The 13016-nt window shown below is 41.6% G+C and overlaps 1 protein-coding gene across 1 annotated transcript in view; it reads right to left on the bottom strand.

The window, feature by feature from the left end:
* sntb1 (syntrophin, basic 1) overlaps positions 1-13016 on the bottom strand; it is a 41221-nt gene that overhangs the window by 12723 nt on the left and 15482 nt on the right. Inside the window, exon 3 of the mRNA XM_052144165.1 lies at positions 3986-4193. Within this exon, the coding sequence (XP_052000125.1) occupies positions 3986-4193 (208 nt within the window). The remainder of the gene's footprint in view (positions 1-3985; positions 4194-13016) is intronic.

Here is a 13016-nt window from a genome sequence, read left to right on the forward strand (position 1 = left end):
CACAAACCCACCTTCGTTGGACCAGACAGGACTGGCAAAAAGTGCTCTTCACTGATGAGTCACGGTTTTATCTCACCAGCGATAATGGTCAGACACACGTTTATCATCGAAGGAATGAGCATTACACCGAGGCCTGTACTCTGGAGGGGGATTGATTTGGAGGTGGAGGGTCCGTCATGGTCTGGAGCGGTGTGTCACAGCATCATCGGACTGAGCTTGTTGTCATTGCAGGCAATCTCAACGCTGTGTGTTACAGAGAAGACATCCTCCTCCCTCATGTGGTACACTTCCTGCAGGATTATCCTGACATGACCCTCCAGCATGTCAATGCCAAAAGCCATACTGCTCGTTCGGTTTGTGATTTCCTGATATACAGGAATGTCAGTGTTTTGTCATGGCCAGCGAAGAGCCCGAATCTCAGTCCCATTGAGCACGTCCGGAACCTGTTGGATCGGAGGGTGAGAGCTAGGGCCATTCCCCCTAGAAATGTCCAGGCACTTGTCCAAGTGCCTTGGTGGAAGAGCGAGTTAACATCTCAGCAAGAACTGGCAAATCTGGTGCAGTCCACGAGGAGTAGATTCAATGCAGTACTTAATGCAGCTGGTGGCCACAACAGATACTGACTGTTACTTTTGCTGTAGGAGTGGGTGCAATTTATAAATATATATCCATTTTCTCTTGATTCTTGTTAGTTAGGGAATTTATCTATTGTATTATAGTTTTCTATCTTTTGTTAGGTAATTTAGTTTCTGTTGGGAGTTAGATTGATGTTTTGGCCTATGCTCACCCCTAATGTTATTCTTCCACTGTATTTTTTTGTAAATAAAATTGAAAAGATTATTCTTTTCTGTGTCCCAAGTTTATGTTTTGGCCTCACCCTAGACACGGTTGTAACATAATTGGAGGCTCGTCCGTAATATCCAAAACAAGATGATATCTTTGATTCTGAATTACTTTATTATTATTTTATATATAGTGATTTATAGTAAATCAAGACCAAAACTATCAAGTTAACATTTCCTCTCTTAGCAACATTTAAAACAAAATTGTTATTCCAATTTTTACAAAATTATACACAAAATTAAGCAATGTACAGTACATGTCTGTGATTTGTTAGCACTACAATGTTGCAAAAAACACTTTGTAAATACATTTCTTTTGAGCAAGAGAAGACCTACAGTAACAGCATTTTGTAATTCACAATTTCCATTAGTTAACTGTGGCAGCTTTTCTCCATTATTTATTGAAATAATTGTACAGCCCTAAAAATTGTATGGATTTTCATTCAAATTTGCTGATATTTCTAGGTTTTCCATGAGCATGGGAACCTTGGACACATTGCCTCGAGAAAGCTAAAAACAGACTCCAGCAGGGTCGAGTTCATCAGAAGCAGACTTGTAACCACAAACAGTCCTTTGTTATAAGCTCAGGCCCTCACACAAAGAAATCTGGCCACTGTCTGTGGGCACTTGGAAGACTGGAGGCATTTTCTTCATATAATTATTCATAAAGGGGTCGGCAGGTTGGTAATAGAAGATGGTACGAGGGTGCTCTCATTAAAGAGAAGGGGCTGCCCACAGCCCTGCCATCACTGCAGCTCTCTATTGCTGCCAGGCCACAGCTAATGAGACGCTGATGAAAAGATTTAATAGGGAGGAAAAACCTGCGGTCACACTGAGAGAAGTCAACCTCCATCAATCGTTACAGTACCCACTCAACACAAATTCTAAGAAAAAAAGAAGCTCTTCAGAGGAACTGTCTGTACAGTCCTGAGAATGTCCGCCATGTTTCCCACCACAGCTTATATCCTGGGACTTTCCTCGAACATGGTGAACTTTTGATAAATATGGGTAGCTGACAAATTTCAAGCAGTTTCAACAGTGTCCTGCAGTGTGACATGCTATAATTCATCAAACTATAAAAAATCCCCAATTCTTCTAGATCTATTACACATGGCATTTTTATGATTAATTGAGAGACTGCAGGGAATATTTTAACATAAATAAAATCATTTGTCACACTGCAGGTCATTTGAAATTACAATTTAAGGCAACAATAAAAATAAAAATGAAAAAGACCTAAGAAAGTAAATGTAATGTATTTTTTTACTGCCATTCTCACAGGTCCAGGAATGTAGCAGGAAGGGTCCGGTGTGAATAAAATGCGTCGACGGACCCGCACCCCTGACCTGAAGCATTTGTCGTGGCAGAAGTTGGGTTGACAGATGCTGGGCTGCCATTCCATTCATACGCCACAGCCCAGGGAAGCCAAGACACTCATAGGAAGTCATCACCCCTTGCACCCAGGACCCAGGCAAGGAAGAGCATGTGGCCGACGGACACTGACCATTATACCTGGACCTTACCCTTTCATCGCTTCACACAGTTCTTTGTTTGGACAATTATCCCAATGTTTAATTCCCCCTTTTCTGTTATTATTTCAAATAACCACCTCTCCGAGGCCTGACACCACACCCACTGTGTCTTGCTCACCCTGCCATAGTGCACTCTAAGTGAACATTTCACAAAAAAACAAAAACGCACCCTCATGTCTCTATGTCTTTCCTTCTTTTGTGGAACATGAAATTTTACTTTCTAAAACATATACATTGACAGCCATATAAAGAAAGGACTGGGGCTGTCAAGCTTTTAAAATATCTTTAAAAGTGGTCTATACGACTTGTGTGCTGTTTTCCAAGTGTAAAAGTTATTTACAGAGCTACAAGTTTCTGACATCAAAGCAAATTCCTTGAGCTAATGCTGGGTTTATGCAAGATATCTCCGTGCCTTTAGATAGGTTACTTTTAGCCATATGGAAAAAGTTGCCAAATTTGGTAAATGACCCGCAGAAAGAATGGGTTTGGCTTTATTTTAAGAGCATCTTCTTAAACATTCATTTAAGACACTGCAGATACATTCATAAGCAGGAATAACATGGAGCGGAGTTGGTGTACGTGTTTATATGTTCTCATGGTTTGCACAAAGTAACAGAAACACTTATGACTTACTCCCTCAGAGGCAAAAGTACTACTTGTACATTCGTTATATTCTATAATTTCACACTGTGTGAAGCTACTGTGTGAAGCTGAAGTGTGTGATTTCTGCACCAAACAGAATTGCTAATTGTAATGATGGTGATGTGATCTGCATTTCTCAGTCAAACAAACAGTCCTGCCCCAAACTCATATCATTGGTCAAACCAATGTTAAAATACGAACGGCTTACTAATAGTTGAATCTGCATATTAAGCTGTTTTATTTTTATCATTTTTATTACACACTTTAGCTTTAAAGGAATGTTCCGGGTTCAATACAAATTAAGCTCAACAGACAGCATTTATAGCATAATATTGATTACCACAAAAATTTATTTAGACTTGTCGCAAAAATCTGGGTTACAGTGAGGCACTTACAATGCGAGTTCAAGGCAAATTTGCCACAAACTCACCACTTAAAACTTTCACATGCAAATAAGCTTTGCGGCAAACTTGCCAAACGTTTGCTGGAGATTCACCACTACCGCTAAAGAGCTGCAAACTTCTGGGAAACATTTACGTGAATCAAAAGATAATTTGCATGTGAAAATAACAAGCAGCAAATTTGCAGCAAGTTTGCGGCTAGTTTAGAATTTTTTGTGAGGGTGGGGGCCAATTTTTTGGTGTTAAAAGACTCACTGTTTATAAAGTCAAGCCAGAAAATGTAAACAATACTCCTGTTAACATGATTTTTGTGTGATAAAATTGCTTTCTAACCATTTCTGTGTAAAGTTATAGTCAATTTTACAACTTTGTTGCCATGCCAATGTTTTCGGTACATTTGTTGCATGGTATATTTGCTGATTCATTTTTTAAAGTAGGGACAAGCCAAAATAATTTTTTGTGGTAATCAACATAGTCACAAATGCTGTCGATTGAGCTTAACTTGTATAGAACCTGGAACATTCCTTTAAGTGCATTATCAAATTCTATGTATTCATGAAGTTTTCACCTTTTCCGCAAGCCAGCCGAGGTGTCGTATCTCTCGACTCCCTACGATGCCATGGCGGCCCGCATGTTCTCGGAGTTCGCTGATGACCTTGCTGGTGAGGTTTGTGATGGTGGACTGCATGAGAGTGAACCAGGTCTGAACAGATGCTGTGTCTTTATACCGCATTACTATAGTATGCTTTGCGTCAGGGGAGTGCAGCTCCAGATGCCTGAAACACAATAAGAAAAGACAGGACACACGATTCAGCTTCTGTTTTTAATCAACGCCAGAGTATTATACATTGGACAAACAATAAATTATTACAGCTGATATAACAGTTACATAATACTAGAGGTACCATTCCATTGATTTGATGTTTGGATTAAAATACAGTTAAAGTTATAGTTCACCAAAAATGAAAACTTAATGAAATTTTTTATTTAACAGACTAAATCTCCTTTTACAACGTTTTGTGTGTGTCACATAATATTTTGCATGGATAGTATGTGAATAGATATGCAGGGCTTGTTTCCACCCTCACATGGCCTGACCTATGTTCCTGTTCAATGTATTTTCTGACTTTTTTTTACCATTGACATGAAAGTGCCAGCATTACAGGTCACATACAGAAGTTGCCCTATAAATATCGGACTAAGAAGTACATTTTCCATCATTGTCTATTTTTTATTTTTCATATTAGTTTACATTTCCAAGATACGTAGTATGTTTGATGCTGTCCATATATAATCAACTTGTTTAGTTAAAAATGACAATGCATAGTAGGCATGAGTGTGTTGAAACAGATGTTCTATTTAATAATGCGCAGAGCTAGGGCCTGGGTAGATGCTGACTACCACCCCTGGAGTCGCAAGTTTGAATCCAGGATAAGCTGAGTGACTCCAGCCAGGTCTTTTAAACAAACAAATTGACCTGGTTGCTAGGGAGGCTAGAGTCACATGGGGTAACGTCCTCGTGATTGGGGGCGCATGGCAATTTGTGCTTGGATTGTGGAGAGTAGAATGAGCCTCCACATACTGTGAGTACAATGTGTCATGCACAATGAGCCACGTGAGAAGATGGATTGACGGTCTCAGTAGTGGAGGCAACTGAGACTTGTCCTATGCTTCCACGAGGAATAGTGGGAATTGGGCATTCCAAATTGTGAGAAAAGGGGATACAATTATTATAATTTTTTTTAATGTAAAATAATTATGCTTGCGAAAATATTTTTAATCTATTCGGGTCAGAGATGAATAATAAAATATCTTCTGCATAAAGGAACAGCGGAATGGGTTCAGTGCCACCACCCAGCGTCGCTGGAGGAAGCTGTCCATAAGGTGGCGTATCGGAGGGCGGAAGATCCCTCCTCTCTACCTCTCTTTTTCTCTCTCTCCCTCTCTCCCCTCCCCCTGTATGTTCCCCCCTTCCCTCTCACTCTGCTCTCTCCCCAGAGCCCGTTCCTTCCCCCGAGAGGAGCTCCGCCTCTGAGACCAGTTACCCTTGCGAGGTGGTGGACACCGCCCCCTGCCTCTACAGTGCCCCGTCACTCTCCCCCTCAGATGAAGACAAGGCGCCTGGGCCAGCCTGCTGGGGTTTTGGGGAGTTGGGGCACTTCTGGGATCAATGCCCTGTGATGGAGCTGGGGACAGTGGACAGACTCCCCATGACCGGGTCGGAGCATACCGGATACCGATAAGAATTAAAGGGGGCTACTCACAAAGCATTGGTGGACACATGTTGTAATCAAACCACGGTCCACCAATGCTTGGTTCAGCAAGAGGCTGCGGCCCCTCCCATCCTTAGGGGATTTCCTGAAGGGGATTTCCCTCCTGAGCAGTCACAAGACGAAACCCTTAAGCATGCCTTCAACCAAGTCAGAGTGATTGATGGTCAACAACTCCAGCCGAGTGTCGCACTTTCATATCCCTATTTTAAGATTATAGTATATAATATATTATTAACGAGTGGTTGTATAGAGTGACGCAGGACGCTTAAACAAAAGAAGATACAACCCAGCTCTTAATACCATGGAGCCGCCGGGAAATTGGGTTCCAAGCGGCTCACTATAATTCGATGTCAGGTTACCTAGGGGAAAGGAAGACATTGAACCGCTTAATAGCCCATTTTGATTGGCTGGGCATTGGCGCCGATGACCGCAGGTGGTGTGAGACATGCTGTGAATGTCAGCTGGTGAATCCACCGGCCACCACAAAAGCGCCGTTGTGTCCCCTTCGAGAGAATTGGCATGGACCTCATCGGGCCATTAGAGCAGACAGCATGTGAATATCATTTTGTATTAGTCCAAGTGGATTATGCAACACGATATCTGGAAGCAGTGCCTCTGCACAGCATCTCAGCACATAGTGTTGTGGAGGCACTCTTGAAAATAATCTCCTGGGTGGGGATTCCAAAAGAAATCCTTACTGATCAGGGCACCACTTTTATGTCACAGACACTACGCAAGCTCTACGAATTATTGGGCATTAAGTCAATTTGCACCAGCGTTTACCAGCCACAGACAGATGGTATGGTGGAGCAATTTAATAAAACCCTTAAGAACATGATTCGGAAGTTCGGGCACGAGGATGCTTGAAATTGTGATAAATGGCTTGACCCCCTGTTATTTGCAGTACGAGAGGTCCCGCAAGCCTCCACTGGGTTTTCCCGTTCGAGCTGCTATATGGGCAGTGCCCATGTGGGGTGCTTGACGTCATCTGCGAAGCTTGGGAGGAGGGACCTTCAAATAGCAAGAATGAAATTCAGTAGGTTCTTAATCTTAGAGAAAAACTCCACACTTTTGGGCAACTAACACAGGAGAATTTACTCTAAGCTCAAGAACGACAGAGCCGACTGTATAACAGGGGAACTCGGCTGTGGGAATTTACACCGGGAGATAACGTACTCATATTACTATCCACATCCAGCTCCAAATTACTCACAAAGTGGTAAGGACCCTTTGAGGTCACAACGACGAGTGGGCTATCGCGATTATGAGGTAAAGCGAACTGATAGAGGGGGCATACGTCAAATACATCACCTTAACCTCCTGAAATAATGGAGGGAGGCTGTCCTTGTGATGTTGGCTACGATAGTTCCAGAGAGGGCAGAGCTCGGGCCCAGAGGTGAACACAAAACCTAATCATAACACACCGGTCACTAGCGGAGACCACCTCTCACCTTATCTGCTCAAAGGTGCGCCCCCAAATTGACAAGACTGCGTTGATTGCAACCTGCCCGAGACCAAAAAGAGGATGAGACAGTTCCTGGGGCTGCCTGGCTATTACAGAAGGTTTGTGCCTAATTATTCGGACGTCCCCAGCCGACTGACTGGTCTCACTAAAAAGTGGGCTCCAGACCCGGTCCAGTGGACGGAGCATTGCCAACCAGTGTTCGGGCAAATTAAAGCTGCATTTTGCAGGAGGGCCACTTTTACATGCACCTAATTTCTCTCACACTTTCCTATTACAGACGGACGCTTCAGACACAGGACTGGGGGTTGTACTCTCGCAGGTGGTGGAGGGGGAGGAGCGTCTGGTGCTGTACATCAGCCGTAAGCTCTCCTTGAGGGAGACCAAGTACAGCCCTCCGGTACTATCTGCTGGGGAGGGCCTTCACCCTCTGCTCGGACCACGCCCCACTCCAATGGCTCCACTGTATGAAGGATACCAATACGTGGATCACCCATTGGTATCTGGTTCTCCAGCCCTTTAAATTCAAGGTGGTCCACAGACCTGGGGCGCAGATGGCTGTCGCTGACTTCCTTTCCAGAAATGGTGGGTGGAGTGGTAGGCAGGGCGGATGGTCCCCAGCCTGAGTCGGGCAGTGGGGATATGTAGCAGCAGCAGCGTGGTCGTGCACCCGTCCTGAGAGAGAAAGCGGTAAGGGCACTTAAACCTAAGCTAAATTATGTCTAACACCTGTCTCTAATTCCAGTGGGCATGGGGAGATTGGCATATAAACAGTCACGACACCGCCAGAAGGGAGAGAGAGAGAGAACGACATGAGTGACCAGAGACTGGCATGTCTAATTTAGTGTTTTATTATATTGTGAAGCTGAAGACTCAGATAGGTTTGTTGACAAATTTGTGTGACACTGATCTGAATGAACTGAGAAAAGCACAGAGTGGAGTGCACGCAGAGTGTTGAAGGCAGATAAATAAAGAGCCATACTTGACTGCATCACTGCTCTCCATCTCCTCCCTTCCATTTCTAAACTGCTTGAACTCGTTACACTGAGGTAAATATTTCATCATCAGCAGATTTCACTGAGGGAATGGTAGAAAAAGACTCTCTCTGCTTTGTATATCTAGCCAAAAGCTTCCCTGCTTTGTCCCCAGACTCAAAGTATGCCCACAGAGGATACTGAGGGCCAGTTGGTCTCCATATAAACAATGATTTCAGCCTTTAACATTTGTTGGAAATCAGAATTTTGCAAAAGGTATACATTAAAGCGCCAACTATATGATTTATTTTTCTCCATATGTGGCAACATCTCTAAAAACACCAGGGCATGATCTGAGACTAAGATGTTTCCAATTGAGCAAATCAACTGAGCGATTTGGTTATAGAATAAATCTTATGGACTGATTTGACTACCAGATGGGTTCAAACATCTCCAAATATCTGTAAGACCTAGATTTTTAAACATCCTGAGAAGTGTCTATGTTGCTCTAGGGGGTTTACACACTTTTGCTTCACTATAATCAAGGACTGAGTCCATAAAACAAATTTAAGTCTCCTACCAATATTATATTCATGAGGGGTGCCAGCGGCTTGCAACATCCCTTCAAGGTTTATATAAAAAAGCCTTATCCAGAAAATGCCACTGATGGGGAAGAGGACCCGCTGACTTGGTGGAAAACGAACGACAAAAGGTTTCCGTTCATGGCAAGATTAGCACGGAAATATCTGTGCATATGTGCTACCAGTACTCCATCAGAGTGGGTCTTCAGCACAGCGGGTAGTGTAGTTACTCCTATCCGCAGCTTATTAAAACCAGATAAAGTGAATATGTTGGTATTTCTGGCCAGAAACATCGAAATTTAAACATGGTCTATGGTGAAAGATATAAGACTTCTTTACGCATTTTTCGCCATCCGTTGCGGAGCTATTCGATTTTGCATATTATTTTTTAAACGTTCATTTGTGTAATTCATATGACCACTTTACAATATTTCAATAACACAATTTATTTTGTAGCCTGTGCTGAAGTTAATTGTGCTGCTAATTATAAGTGAAATGTTAATGCCAAGTTTCAGTCTGAGTGTTGTACCGTTTTCTTGTTTTATTTGTTGTTCTTCTATGTTTTAATAAATGTGTGTTATTCATATTCATCTTGTTTCATTCATTTGATTTGACATTATGGATTTATGGCCAAGGAAATTTTTCTTTAAAAGTATTAACCAGACAAAAGTTATTTGACGTTCGCTGGTCTAGGTTTATCTTAAACTGCCGCTTCAGCGTAAACAAGAGCTATGTGACAATGAGCAAGATTTTATGAGACACTACAACTACTAATAATTAATTAATAAAGGCTATTTTCTTGTAGCCTACAACATAAAATATTTTTATCTAAATGTACAGTGTAAGACATGTAAAAAAAGACAAGAAGCTAACAATGTCAAGATCAATATTTGTGTAGCCTGCCTGACACGGTATTTTCACAGACTAACACGTCACATCTCTGGCATATACTACAGAATTTAAAATAGCATATGCATTAGTTATATTCTCAATTTAATTTACAGAGCAATCCCTGCAAAGTTTTTAGTTTAACTATAGAAGGGACTAGGATTAGTGAGTCAAACTAGCAAGACTCGCAAAAGGGGGCGTGGCATCACGATGGTGGCTCTACATCGTGATATTGGTCAGCCATCACGATGGACGATGATATCGTCCATCGGCACAACCCTAGCGTCCATCCCTCTAAACTTAAACAGTCCATGTATGCCCATGAGAGCCCCCTTGACAACTTTGACATCAGATTGCTCAGGTACGATGTTACAACACAAATATTGTGAGACAGAATTACATAACAGAAAAAAATACACTGTTAAACAAACTCCAGCCAATTGGCAGAATAAACACAAAGTGTAGATTAATTCACAAAACTGTTCCGAAGGTGTATTCCTCCACAAAACAAGCTCCAGCTGCTAATGGAACCAGCACAAAAAAAAATTACATTTCCTTGGACATTCAGAGTTCAATGTTCAGTGAGCCGGCTGTTCATGAGTGCAGCAGATGACCTAATCCTTCCAATGCCCTGCAAAAAATCCTCCACTAAACAATCTCCAGCCAATAGGAAGCATAAACACAAGGCATGTGCAGAATCATCCACAACTGTCCCGAAGGAGTGTTATTCCACAAAACAAACTCCAGCTGCTAGGCAGAACCAGCACAAAAAAAGAAAAAAACATGCGCCCCGTTTCCTCAGATGGTCAAGTGAATGAGTCTGTTCACTTGGGGACAACATGAAAATCACCAAATGGCTTACTCACCCCTTTGAACCTATGAAAAACAATGCTTGCTCGGGGCATGTAAATAATTTGTGGCCATCCTTAGTATATATTCTCAGTTTGTCCAGAAACATCAGTGCAAAAGCGACCTTCAGTTGATGCAAGAGTTTCTTGCATTCCTTGAATCGATCACGTTTCTCTCATCAAATTCGCAAAGTCTAGGAACAAGAAAATGCTGTGGTTCTTCCCAGAAAGCCTTCCTTTACTCCTCGCCTCACATAAATCAAGATCTTTATCAGATGATCTCAGAAATTTGGCCAGAATTTATCAGGGCCTGTCTCCCTCAACCGATTTTTGAGCTGGGACCCTGTGAGCTCGGTCGATTTCCAGCTTAAGCCTGTTATGTTGAGCAGACTTGGGAAGAGCTCATCTAGTAATTTCACCATATCTCGGCCTTCCTCATGCTCCGAATTCCAATGATTCGGACATTGTTTTGCCGATTATGATTTTATGATTTTGCCGATACAGCTTTTCCCAAACCTGTTCCAAATCTACTTTGGTTGCTAGCGGGTTAGCAACTAATTCCCTGGTCGCTAGCGGGTTAGCAACTAATTCCCTCTCCGATGACTCCAGATAATCGATCTGTTTCTTAACATCCAAAATTCTTGTAACCATCTCAGAACATTTCTTCTCCATGGACGTGATCGATCGACTTTTCCTCCAAGTCCGCTACGACCGTCGCCAGCATTACAGACATGCTGGACAGTTGATGTTGAATTTCTCTCGCAGCACCATCCAAACCAAGTCCCTCGTCTGCGGGCCAGTTTGGGGTATCAGCTTGAGCATGTAAGTGTCATTTAATATCTCCAGAGCCCAAGGATTTTTAATTCTTTCACATGTTGACTGCTTGAACAAGCAAAAAACTAGCAAAGTGCACATAGCTCACACGTCTGAACCCTGTATGGCACCACATGACTCCGTGTACATACATTATTAATGTTTCTGGATGTGAGCGGCAAGGCCCATCTGGTGATCTCTCTCCAACACACACATACATTATGCTTAGAGGGCGAGCGGGCGGGCGGGTGGGCAAGAGAGAGTGCGCAAACTGCCACTCTTAGTTAGAAAAAGACACAAAAACATGTGAAAACTGATGCACAATATAAAATACACAGAATGTATGAGTTCTAACTGTTGAGAGCACATCAACATGAAGACAAATTCAAAGTACAGAAATTTTTAGTGAATTTTAAAATCCCAACCTGACGCTTTTTTTCAGAGAACGTTTGGTCGCCTTAATGTGAGCTCAACCAAAACACTTCTGTAAAATGCTCGATGAACAGCCGCAATTCTTAAAGAGTACCGTTTTAGCTCTACAAGTACTAACATTTTACTTGTTCTACAAATCAATGTTAATACAACATTATATATAAATATAGTACAACAAACTATACATGTAATCAATAAACATGTCTATACAATTTCAAAATATCATATTTATTCATTTATTTTCATAATGTACGGAGTTAAAAGGTCCCTTGTATAATCAAAATCATTAGCAAAGTATTTATTTCATATATGGGCAAAATGGACATTATAACTGTAATACCGTATATCCAAATTAACCACAACAAACCAAACTTAATCTTGGGATAAACTACCCCTTTAAAAAAACACATTGCGAATATGGATTTGTTGTTCTGTATGCTCAACATTATAATCAAGCAACAGATGGGAAAAACGTTAATGAACAGAATACATGTGATGACATAAAAAAAATTAAAAATTCCCATCTCTGTCGAGACTTTATCAACATAATAGTCGGCAAAAACAAAGTCTCAGTATATTTAAAGCTATAAAAGAGCGCTTGAAAAGAGCTCAAGTCAACAATAACCACCAGAATATCAGATACATCCGCTTCAAACTGAACCGTATATCACTTCAGCTGAAGGGAGTTTACAGTGATAAATGCTCCACTCATACATAATCTCTGAGAAGAGTATTAATCTTGCAATTCACAATATAATTTTCAGGTGCTCAGTGTTGGTAAAAATAGACCTAATTTCATGAAGATGGAGAATTTGGAGGGGCCGAGGAGGTGGAGACAGAGGCCAGATGGAGCTGATGTGTTTGCATTACGCTGAGCTTGAAGTTGTATGAAGCTCAATGAGTTCTGCCATTGAAGGCTGTAAATGGGAGAATTTCACTACTAATAGAGATGCCTTTGCCTGATTTAGGAAGTGTAATGACCAAGTGGATGTTTCAGTGCCTTTTTGGTTAAAGGAGATCTCTCCACTAAGGAGATTAAGGGGAAGAATGTTAGAAAAAGAAATCTGATATCAAACTTCTGCAAGTGATCTTTAAAAAAACAAGATCCTCAAAGAACATTAAGATATACCTCCCCGTTTACATAGAGATATAAATGATGAGGGAAAAGCCAGATGTTCTTGGCTCGAGTGAATGCATGGAGCTCTAGAGGATGATGTGCAAACTTGTGCTTATTTAGACGACCTGCTTCTTCATTATTGAACAGTTGGAAATGATATGAATACACAAACAGATTAATAAAAATATCAATACAGGGATTTAAAGTATTG

Source organism: Xyrauchen texanus, chromosome 15 (assembly GCF_025860055.1).
Source record: "Xyrauchen texanus isolate HMW12.3.18 chromosome 15, RBS_HiC_50CHRs, whole genome shotgun sequence".
In the NCBI taxonomy this organism is placed as follows: domain Eukaryota; kingdom Metazoa; phylum Chordata; class Actinopteri; order Cypriniformes; family Catostomidae; genus Xyrauchen; species Xyrauchen texanus.